Raw genomic sequence first — 11,834 nt, forward strand, 5'->3', positions numbered from 1 at the left:
ATGGTTTCTGTTATTTTATCTATGGTGGGAGTGAGGAGATGAGGGGGGATAAATCCCTTGTGAAATAGTCTCCAAAAGCGAGGTAGAAGCGGCGAGTGCGCCTGCTCACCCCAGTCAGCAGGTGGCGTAGTCCTCGCTCGGCGCGTTGTGGTGAGGAGATTTGGCCCTGCCGCGGCGCCGTAGGCTAGTGGCCTCACAGGTGCGCCGGACGGAGGCAGTGTACTCTGGGGCAAGGGAGATGTCGCTGCTGCGGTCGTTGAGCCGCCACCTGGTCGTGCGGGCCGGGAGCTGTTCGGTGAGGGGTCTGGGTCCTCCCACCGTCCCGCCTTCCTTGCAGATCTCCCGAGCGCTCGGAACGCAGTGTTTCCTTCCGTTCCCCGTTCGACTCCATCCTCCTCTCCCCGCCCCCCCACGCCCCCGACCTCATTTTCTTTGTGGGGTCCAGTCCCCAGTTGGCTGCCTTCCCCCACCCCCGGAGGAGGTGTCTCCTAAGGTGGCCTCCTAAGGTGGCATTCCCACCGACGTGCTCTCCACCCGCCAGAGTTCCTGGCTGCTTCCTGCTTCTCATCCCTTTCTTCTTCCTCTGCAGGCGGGACCCCTTCGGCTTCAGTCGCTTCAGCCGTGGCACACATTTCACACTGGGCCCTGGCTCTCTTCTGCGGCCTCCAGCAAGGAGCTTCTCATGAAGCTGCGGCGAAAAACAGGCTACTCCTTTGTAAACTGCAAGAAAGCTCTGGAGACTTGTGGCGGGGATCTCAAACAGGTGTGGGGGAGGAGGGCGAGGGGAGCGGGGCGGGGTACTAGGGCCCGAACTCAGTCTCTCAGGGAAGTGCTGCTGGGGAGCAGTGAATCAGACCTGCTACCCAGGGACCCATAACTGCAGAACTCTGGGTAGGATTCTGACTTAAATGACAACCTCACCCTTTGACCGTGTTTTGACTCCGGAAGCCGTTAACTCAGGATCCCATGGTTAGCAAACTCTATTCCAAGCTCACTGCTATGCTGTTTCCCTGCTGCTTGGAGCCCAAAGGGCTTGTGTGGGCTTTGGGAATGAGACCCATCAGGACTCAAACTGTGGTGCCCTCACACTAACCCTGTGATCTAGGACACCTTACTCTTTCAGAGTTGAATTCTTCTTTTCTGTATAATAGAAATACTACTGTCTGCTTCATGGGGTTGTTGTGAAGATGAAATTTATCCAAAGCACCAGGCACAATGCCTGGTATTTGGCATTCAGTGGTAGGCTGCCAGAAAACGATAGTTGCTTTCGTTTCCATTACAGGACTGAAGGGAAGCAGAAAGAATTAGGGAACCTGAACATATTTCAGAGCTCCGTTCAGTTCTAAATTCTATGACTTTGTCATCTGCTATATTTTTAATTTATAGGCAGAGAGCTGGCTCCACAAACAGGCCCAGAAGGAAGGCTGGAGCAGAGCTGCCAAACTCCATGGCAGGAAGACCAAAGAAGGTCTGATTGGGCTACTTCAGGAGGGAAACACAACTGTGTTAGTAGAGGTGAGTTGTCAGAATTCCAGATAACCAGGAACAGCTGCCCCTTGGGTGGAAAGAAGAGGTGTTTGAGAACAGCGAAAGGTTGTTGAAATTAAACTGGTGAGACCACAGTTATGAATTCACTTAAGTATAGAAATGCACAGGTATGTTGACGAATAAAGGCCTAGAAGTCAAAAAGATTACAGATATCCCCCACTTTTCAAAAGTTTGAGTTATGCACTTTACATTTACAAAAGACCTACATTCGTACCTGTTTTGTTTTTGGTTAACCAAAAGAAATTCAAAGAGTACTTTCACTTTTATGAAAAAAAAAAGGCAAAAAGTGAAAATAGCATTCCCTGTTGGTTTTGCCCTGAGTTGCTTTAGAGACAGGGGCACCCTAACAGCAAGAGTTGTGCCCCCAAACTACTCCCTGCCCAAACTACACTCAGCCTCAAGCTGCCATACCTTTGAACTTTGTGAGCATCTGTGTTTTAGGTCGATTTATTTTGTGTACCCACGTCCATCTAAATGAATGATAACTGATTTTTCGCTTTATGCCATTTCGGCCAACAAAAGGTTTCATAGGAATATTCTGCTTTGAGATGGTGGAGCAAACCTATGCTTCTATATGTGAGTTTCGTATGGCCTTTTAACTTGCCACTGATTGTTTCCTGGAACACATTTTAAAGCTAGGAATTATATTAGTTGATGGATAGCATGTAGCTGTTTTAGAGGAGGTTTAGGGGCCTCAACTGGTGAAGAATCAGATGTGGGTTGGTTTAGAGTGAGAAAAGGAGATAAGCATGCTGATAGCAAAAGTGGCTTGGTGCTGGAGGAGCCTGGAGAATTAGGTGTTCATGGCCTGCAGCCACAGGCAAGTGGTGAACTTGTAGTAAGTCCTTTGAAAGGGCGGGTCATTGCCAACTCATTGGCAGAGCAGGAATCACTTCATTCGGTTTCTGGCCTCAAGCTAGGAGAGGAACCGCAGCCTTAAAATTCTAGGGTCTTTTATTTCTATTTTGTTGAATCTGCAGCTTGTTCTGCAGTACCTTGGTTTACTCTCCAATTTTATGGCACTTTTGCAAACTGTCCATAAACAGCCTATAAACAACATCAATTTATTCCCACCAGGTAAACTGTGAGACAGATTTTGTTTCCAGAAATTTAAAATTTCAACAGTTGGTCCAGCAAGTTGCCCTGGGAACCCTGTTGCATTGTCAGAACCTAAAGGATCAACTTTCCACGTACAGTAAAGTGAGTTTTGGGATTATCTGTCAGTATGCTGGATTTATACACACACCCCTTTCTTTTTTTCTATTTTTATTTTTAAAGATTTTATTTATTTGACAGTGCGAGCACGCAAGCAGGGGAAGCAGCAGTCAGAGGAAGAGGGAGAAGCAGGCGCCCCTTGGAGCAGGGAGCCTGGTAAGGGGCCTGATCCCAGGACTTTGGGATCATGACCAGAGCCGAAGGCAGAGGCTTAACCAACTGAGCCATTCAGGCACCACGACACACTGCTTTCTTAGCCTCTTTGCTGTTCCCTGTTTTTCAGACATCCTCATGGCTCACTCCCTTACTTCATGTCCTTGCTTAAATGTTATCTCTTTGGAGAGAAACATCCTTCCTGTTGTTCTAGCCCCTCATTTTGCTTCATTGAAAAAGTTTTGTTATAATACTATGTATTTATTATATTTTTACTTATTTATATATTGATTGTCTTCCCCAATAGAATGTGTGAGTTTCATGAAGCAGAGAATTTGTCTTTTCACTACTGTGTCTTTGGTGAAAGAGGAGTGGGCCCAGCATTTGGTTGGGGCTCATTAAGTGTTGAATGAATGAATGAATGCCAGTGGTGTAGAGTCCTTCAAATCAGGTGAAGCGTTTTTTCTTTAAAGATTTTTTTTTTTAATCATTTGATACAGAGAGATACAGAGAGAGCACGAGCAGAGAGAGAGGCAGAGGGAGACAGAGAAGCAGACTCCTTGCTGATCAGGGAGCCCAATGTGGGGCTCGATCCCAGGACCCTGGGATCATGACCTGAGCCAAAGGCAGATGCTTAACCCTCTGAGCCACCTAGGTGCCCCACTTTTCTTTCCTTTCTTTCTTTTTTTTTTTTTTTTTAAAGACCTACCTATTCCAGTGAGAGTAAGAGTGGGATTCTGAAATGGGGGGGGAGGGACAAGGGAGTGGAAGAAAATCCCAAGCCGACTCCCTGCCAAGGGTGGAGCCCTATGGAGGGCTCTAGGCTCCCCCGGGGTGGGGGATGGGGGTACGGCTGGGTGCAGGGCTCGATTCCACAGTAAGACCTGAGCTGAAATCAAGAGGCAGAATCTTAACTGACTGAGCCACCCAGGCACCCAATCAGGTGAACATTTCTTTGTATTCAGAAATCTAGAATAGCCTGAGGAAAGGATTTCTTCTTTTTTTCTTTCTTTCTTTCTCTTTCTCTTTCTTTTTTAAGGAAAGGATTTGTAAATACAGATATTGGAGAAGGCACAGTTTAGGAAAACAAGTATATTCTTGTCCATAGGACATCCAGCAGGATGGAATTATATTAGTCTGCCTTTGGTTCATCCTTAAGGTCAAGACAAAAACGAACCAACTACTCTTTTTTTTTTTATGTGTGTTTTTACTACCTTTTTTCTTCTTTTTATCCTTCTCTTGAGAGCTTGTGGTAAATGTTCAAAGATGAGCTACTTAAACTAGAAGTTCTAATCTTCTATTTTCTTTCTTTCTTTCTTTTTTAATATTTTATTTATTTATTAGAGAGAGAGGGAGAGAGAGCAAGCACAGGCAGACAGAATGGCAGGCAAAGGCAGAGGGAGAAGCAGGCTCCCCGCCAAGCAAGGAGCCCGGTGCGGGACTCGATCCCAGGACGCCGGGATCATGACCTGAGCCGAAGGCAGCTGCCCAACCAACTGAGCCACCCAGGTGTCCATATTTTCTTTCTTTTTTAAGTAAACTCTGCTCCCAAGGGGGGCTTGAACTCACGACCCCAAGATTAAGAGTCGCATGCTCTACCAACTGAGCCTGCCAGGCATACCCAGTTTTTTTTTTTTTTTTTTAAATTTAAATTTAAATTTAAATTTTTTTATTATGTTCAATTAGTCAACATATAGACACCTAGAAGTTCTAATCTTGACTGCCTGTAAGTCTGTAACCCTGAGCCATTCACTTATTTTGTCCCTGTTTCATTATCTGTTACAAGAAATATTGGTTCATTTTAGCTTCATTTATTTTTTTCCCTTCTGGGCTTTAATTTTTTTTTAACTTTTATTTTGAAAAAAATTCAAACTTACGGAAAAGTTGCCAGTGTTCTGGAATAAGCTACATTGTACTTTTATCTAGATTCACCATTTGTTAACATTTTGGCACATTTGTTGTATTACTTTTTATATACTTATTGTTATCATCACTCTTTCATTTTATTTTAAAGTAACCTCTGCACCCCAACGTGAGGCTGGAACTCAAAACCCCAAGGTCAAGAGTTGCATGCTCAAGGGGCGCCTGGGTGGCTCAGTCGTTAAGTGTCTGCCTTCAGCTCAGGTCATGATCCTAGGGTCCTGGGATGGAGCCCTGTGTCGGGCTCCTTGCTCAGCGGGAAGCCTGCTTCTCCCTCTCCCACTCCCCATGCTTGTGTTCCATCTCTCACTGTGTCTCTCTCTATCAAATAAATTAAAAAAAAAAAAAAAAAAAGAGTTGCATGCTCAACCAACTGAGCTAGCCAGGTGTCCCATCACTATTTAAAGAAATTTTTTGCAAGTATGTTGCAGACAACAGGACCGTTATTCTCTTGAATAGATTATTTCCTAAAAATGACATTCTCCTATGTAACCACAGTACAATAATCACAATAAAGAATTTTAACACTGATACAGTATTTTTATTTATGTAATATAGGACATACATTCATATTTTGCCAGCTAGCACTTTTTCTTCTGATCCAGGATCCAGTCCGGTATCATGTGTTGTAATTAGTTGTCATGTTTGTTTAGTGTCCTTTCTTTGCTTCACAGCCTTTCTTTGTCTTTCATTACAATGACCTTTTTTATTTTATTTTTAAATAATCTCCACACCCAAGGTGGGACTTGAACATACAGCCCCAAGATCAAGAGTTACATGGTCTCCTGACTGAGCCAGTCAGGAGCCCCACACTGACATTTTTTTTTTTTTTCCCGATAAGCTCCTTTTTAATTTTTTTTTTAAGATTTTATTTATTTATTTGACAGAGATCACAAGTAGGCAGAGAGGCAGGCAGAGAGAGAGGAAGGGAAGCAGGCTCCCTGCTGAGCAGAGAGCCCGATGCGGGGCTCGATTCCAGGACCCTGGGAACATGACCTGAGTTGAAGGCAGAGGCTTTAACCCACTGAGCCACTCAGGCGCCCCCCACACTGACATTTTTGAAGAGTAGAGGACAGTATTGTAGAAAGTCCTTTAATTGGGTTTGTCTGATATTTCATCATAGTTAGAGTTTGGGTTTTTAGCATGAATATTAAATAAATTATCCTGTATATTTCCCAGGATGGTGCATCAGGAGGTATGTGATGACCATTGGTCTCATTACTAATGATGTTAATTTTAATTTTTTTAAGATTTTATTTATTTGAGAGGGAGAGTGAGAGAGAGCACATAAGGAGGGGGAAGGACAGAGGAAGAGAGAGAAGCAGGCTCCCCACTGAGCAGGGAGCCCAATGTGGGACTTGATTCCAGGACCCCGTGATCACAACCTGAGCCATAGGCAGATACTTGACCCTCTGAGCCACCCAGGCAACACTGATGGTACTAAGGTTTTAAAATTTTATTTATTTATTTATTTATTTTAGAGGGAGAGTGAGAGTGAGCTTGTGCCGGAGCAAGCAGGGGAGGGGCAGAGGGTGAAGGAGAGAGGGAATCTCAGGCAGACTCTGCACTGAGCGAGTAGCATGACCTGGGACTCGATCCCACAATCCTGTGATCATGACCTGAGCTGAAATCAAGAGTTGGATACTAGGGGTGTCTGGGTGACTCAGGCCATAAACATCTGCCTTTGGCTTGGGTCATGATCCCAGGGTTCTGGGATCGAGGCGTGCATCGGGTTCCCTGCTCAGCGGGAAGCCTGCTTCTCCCTCTCCCAATCCCCCTGCTTGTGTTCCCTCTCTCTATCTCTCTTTCTCTCTCTGTCAAATAAATAAATAAATAAATAATTCTTAAAAAAAAAAAAAAAGAGTTGGATGCTCAACCAACTGAGTCACCCTTTGTCCCTGATGATGTTAATTTTGGTCTCTTCTTGGTCAGGGTAGTATCTTCCAGGCTTCTCCACTGTGAAGTTACTCTGTTTCTCTTTGTAATTAACCAGTAGTCTGTATGGGAGATTCTTTGAGACTGTGTAAGTGTCCCGTTCATCAAAAAACTTTTAACTGAAAGTATTAGCATCCATCCATGATTCTTTGTCAGGTTCAGTTATGACTGTTAATTATCAGTTATGACTGATAATTACATAATGGTTACTTTTCTATCTCTTAAAATTTCTTTTACATGTGTTCATTTTATTAGTTGGCATTCTACTGCTGCTCTGCTCCTTCAGCAGACAGATGCAGGAAGTGTGTGTGTGTTCCAGTTCTAATCCTGCATCCCAGGTTTTTCCTTTCCTTCCCCTATTCTATTTTTGTATCTTCCTTCTTGCACTGTTAGTACACTGGCTCTTAGCAACTTCAGTGTTTACTTATTTTCTCATCATTCCAATATACTCTAAATCGTTTTAGTGACTATACCTGACTGCTGCAAATAACAAACCTATTAAGGAGTTTAAGATTCCTTGGATGTTGTTTTTGTCTTTACATTGGAGTTACATGGTCAAAGGACTGTATTCAAAGTTACTTGGATTAGTTTTTCCTCCTTCTGTGAAGTTACATCATTCATTTGAAATACAGTTAGAGTCTTATGTTTCTGTGTAGTTAATTTTGGTTTTACCCCCAAATTCTTGTTAATCTAATTTTGTTTTTAAATATGTAAAACATTGGGGCACCTGGGTGGCTCAGTGGGTTAAAGCCTCTGCCTTCGGCTCAGGTCATGATCCCAGGATCCCAGGATCGAGCCCCGCATTGGGCTCTCTGCTCAGCAGGGAGCCTGCTTCCCTTCCTCTCTCTCTGCCTGCTTCTCTGCCTACTTGTGATCTCTGTCTGTCAAATAAGTTAAAAAAAAAAAAATGTAAAACATTAACAAGATTCTGAAAGTTAAAGCTGTAATATACATGCACACACGCATACACACAAAGAAGTCTCACTCCTCTTTCTCTCCTTTCTACCTTATTCTTGTCCACTCCAGCAGATAACTAGTTTCATTGGTTTTGGGTATCCTTTAAGTCTTTTTTGCAAAAATAGCATATTTATATAAATCTTTCTTACACAAATGATGGCATAATATATACATACTTTTGGGGCACCTGGTGGCTCAGTGGGTTAAAGCCTCTGCTTTCAGCTCAGATCATGATCCCAGGGTCCTGGGATCGAGCCCCGTGTTGGGCTCTCTGCTCAGTAGGGAGTCTGGTTCCCTTACTCTCTCTCTGCCTGCCTTGCTGCCTACTTGTGATTTCTGTCTGTCAAATAAATAAATAAAATCTTAAAAAAAAGTGTATAAATATATACTTTTTTTTTAAGATTTTTTAAAGGTATATATATATATATACACACACACATACCCTTTTTTTTTTTTTTAAGGATTTATTATTTGAGAGAGAGAGTGTGCACGCACAGGGGAAGTGGCAAAGGGAGAAAGAAAGAATCTCTGGCAGACTCCTCACTGAGTGTGGAGCCCGATGCAGCTGCCCCTAAATATATAGTCTTTTAATTTGCTTTTTTTCACTTAATAATATAACCTGGGAATACTTCGTAGCAGCTCATGCAGATCTTTTCTTTTTCCCAGCTGCATAGTTTTTCCATTATGTGGCTGTGCCATGGTTTATCCAACCAGTCTTTTAGCTTTAACATGTTATGATTGTTTGAAAATACTGTTCTTGATTTCTTGGAAACTACAGTTGAAGAAGTTAGGCCAGAGGATGGGATTGAGATAGAATTGGGGGTGGCACAGTGATAGAATATAATAGAGATAAAAATGGAACTCTTATAAATTTGTAACATCTTTGGCTTAATGAAAACATTCATTTAGGGGGCTCCTGGCTGGCTCCGTGGGTTAAACTCTTGGTTTCAGCTCAGGTCATGATGTCAGGTTCCTGGGATCAAGCCCTGTGCTGGGCTCCGCACTCAGCAGGAAGTCTTCTTGAGAGTCTCTTCCCCTCCCTTTGCCCCTCCCTTGTGCAGGCTTGCTCACTTATGCTTTTTCTCTCTCAAATAAATAAATCTTAAAAAAAAAAAAAAAAGACCTGAAATATTCATTTATACTTAGTTGTCTTAAATCATTTTTTGAGAAACACACTATTTTTGCCTAGTCTCTTTGTAATATAAGTGGGACAGAACAGATTTGTTCTTTTTGTGTATGTGTGCACTTAGGGCTTCTTGAATTCCTCTGAGCTTTCTGAACTTCCAGCTGGGCCCGAGAGAGAAGGTTGTCTCAAGGATCAGCTAGCCTTAGCAATTGGTGAGTATTTGTAAGGATTATGGGAACTGGAAATCATGAACTGGACCTCCTGGTATCTTTGATGTTCCTCCACACCTGATCGGGAATTGCAAGTTCATGTGCCCACAAGGGTCAGGATATATGAATGTGAGAAGTGGGTTGTGTTGTGTGTTAGACATTAGTGAGCAGTAGGGTCCCTGAGACTTTCACACTGGTGAAGGAAACTGCCACCAGGCTCTAGCCAGTTGTTACCTTGCATGGTCAGAATTTTTAAATTCCTTCAAAAGAATTTAGCTTTCTGTGTAAAAATTTCAGTTTTTAGATGTTTGCAGCTAATTAAAATGATTTTCCTCAATCTGCGGGCTGACCAAAGCATGTCTTTAGGCAGGGATGGCTTTTGACTTCTTCCAGTTGACTACCTCTCTATACGCTGTGGGAGACAGACACCCTACATCAGAAGTCATCTCACCTTCTTTATAAAGGGATCCAGGAATATTTGGGGGCATCATGTAGGAATTTGAGCTCTTTTTAAGAAAAATCTGATCCTGAATTTGTGAAGGTTTATTCCTTCAGAACCACTGGGCACAGGAACCATAGCTGGATCATTGTGCCAGAACTAGTGGGAATTTTGCTTTCTTCCTATGTGTCCTTGATGGAAGGAGGGAAGTAGGGCTGGGTTGGAGCTTGCTGGGAATTTACTGCTCATCCATCGTTTCCAGTCAAGGCATCAATTCTGTTTTTATCAGGTTATCTTGAAATATGTATGATGTTTTAGTGAGTCATGGCTGAGAAGCCAGGCAGACAGCTGCGAATGGGACTTATTAAGAAATTCTGGAAGAACTGGGTGTTTCAGCCTTGTCAATTTCTGAGAACTGTTCAAATGCTTTGAATTGTTTTAAGATATCTTTTGATTTCTCCCCTTATTAAGACTTTTAGATATAATTATGGCTAATGCAGGGATATTTACCTAGACCTTTTGGGGTCTCCTAACCTCTTTCCTACCCTTTGGCTTATTTGGACTTATGTTAGAGAGAATAGCATCCTGAGGAGACAGGGAAACCTGGAATTATATTTGATTCTTAAAAATAATGCTGGGGGCAACTGGGTGGCTCAGTGGGTTAAGTTCCTTCCACTCAGGTCATGATTCCAGGGTGCTGGGGTCAAGCCCTACATCGGGCTCCCTGCTCAGTGGGGAGCCTACTTCTCCCTCTGCCCCTCCCCCTGCTCTTGCTCCCTCTCCCTCTCAAATAAATAAAATCTTAAAAAAAAAAATTTTATTTTTGCTGAGAGGAAGTTGAAACTACCTGATGGTGTGGGGTTTGGGTTTTCTGGGGCTTTTAGTTGTGGACTTTTTCCTGCTATCATGGATGACGAAGAGTTGTGTCAGTTATGGTGATTTTCGGGAGGGATGGTAATTTCAGGGGAAGAAAACACCTAATTGCTTTGGAGTGAGATTCAGGCTTTGCTTCCAGCTCTGGCATGTAGTAGCTGTGTAAGCTTGGGCGGTAGCTCGAGCTTTCTAAGCCTACGTCAAACATAGTAATGATAGCCAGCATTTGTGTGCCCTCTGTGCTAGATCATGTAATTAAGTGTATATACATATGTTACTTTATTTATGTCTCCTAAGAACCATGCTTTCAGATTATTTTAAGTGATGTCATCTCCATGTTGTGGAAGAGGAAACAAAGGCTTGATAAATTCATAAATGGGGTTATGTCATTTGCATAAGGTTACATAGCTGGTAAGGGGCGGAACTGAGACCCGAGTTCAGGGTCTGTGGGACACCTTAGCCTATGTTTTTAAGTACCAGTGTGGCACGTTGTTGGTGTTCCATAAGGGTGTTCTTTATTTCTCCCACCCCTGCCCACTCCTCCCACATACCTTTTCTTAAATGGCAAATGGTATCTCTCCATATTCATAGTGTAAATGTGGGGAGAGAGGACTGTCTCCCAGACTCGGTCACTTCTATGCATATTTTGGTAACTGCCACGGGTGTCATGTTCTAGAAGCGTGTTACTTGTTTTTTCTTTTTTATAGGGAAACTGGGAGAAAACATGACTCTTAAACGAGCCGCATGGGTGAAGGTGCCAACTGGGTTCTATGTTGGCTCTTATGTCCATGGAGCAATACACAGCCCGTCGCTCCACAACCTGATGCTGGGGAAGTATGGGGCCTTGGTCATCTGCGAGACATCTGAGCGCAGAGCAGGCCTGGAGGACCTGGGCCGCCGCCTGGGGCAGCATGTGGTGGGCATGGCCCCCCTCTCTGTTGGCTCTTTGGATGATGAGCCTGGCGGGGAGGCAGAAACCAAGATGCTGTCCCAGCCATACTTGCTGGATCCCTCCATCACGCTGGGACAGTATGTGCAGCCTCAAGGGGTGTCTGTTGTGGACTTCGTGCGGTTTGAATGTGGAGAATGCGAAGAGGCAGCAGAAGCTGAATAGGTTCCAAAGACTTGGCTGGAGGAAAGGTTTCTCCTCAGCTTTGAACATCATTACGAAGAGAAGTTACTTCCTAAGCCTCTTCAAACCCAGAAGTTGTTTTTCATTGGTGTTTATAAAGAAATGATAGACTCGATGAGTAAAGCTTTAAATAAAATTGCTATATAATTAAGAAGAGTAGAATCTTTCCCTTGTTTGTGTAGTGGTGGGTTTAGCTTTTTTGTGCCTGACTTGTGCCAGGTTGTGGAAAACAGCAGGGGGGCCTTACTGAAGGGGAAGGACAGATGTAAGCCGTTGGGCTGCTGCTTCCTTCAGCCAAGACCCATTACAGTAACCCTAAATTGTCGA

At 43.5% G+C, this 11,834-nt stretch overlaps 1 protein-coding gene across 1 annotated transcript; it reads left to right on the top strand.

Moving 5' to 3' along the window:
* The first annotated feature begins 191 nt into the window (after nt 1-191).
* Nucleotides 192-11,658, top strand: TSFM (Ts translation elongation factor, mitochondrial). The gene is made up of 6 exons (XM_044228386.1): nt 192-295; nt 590-763; nt 1,387-1,515; nt 2,626-2,748; nt 8,979-9,066; nt 11,083-11,658. Exons 1-6 carry the CDS (start codon nt 239-241, stop codon nt 11,487-11,489), a joined length of 978 nt encoding a protein of 325 aa, XP_044084321.1. The 5' UTR covers nt 192-238; the 3' UTR covers nt 11,490-11,658.
* Nucleotides 11,659-11,834: the final 176 nt, after the last annotated feature.

This window comes from Neovison vison, chromosome 12, assembly GCF_020171115.1.
Source record: "Neovison vison isolate M4711 chromosome 12, ASM_NN_V1, whole genome shotgun sequence".
Lineage (NCBI taxonomy): Eukaryota > Metazoa > Chordata > Mammalia > Carnivora > Mustelidae > Neogale > Neogale vison.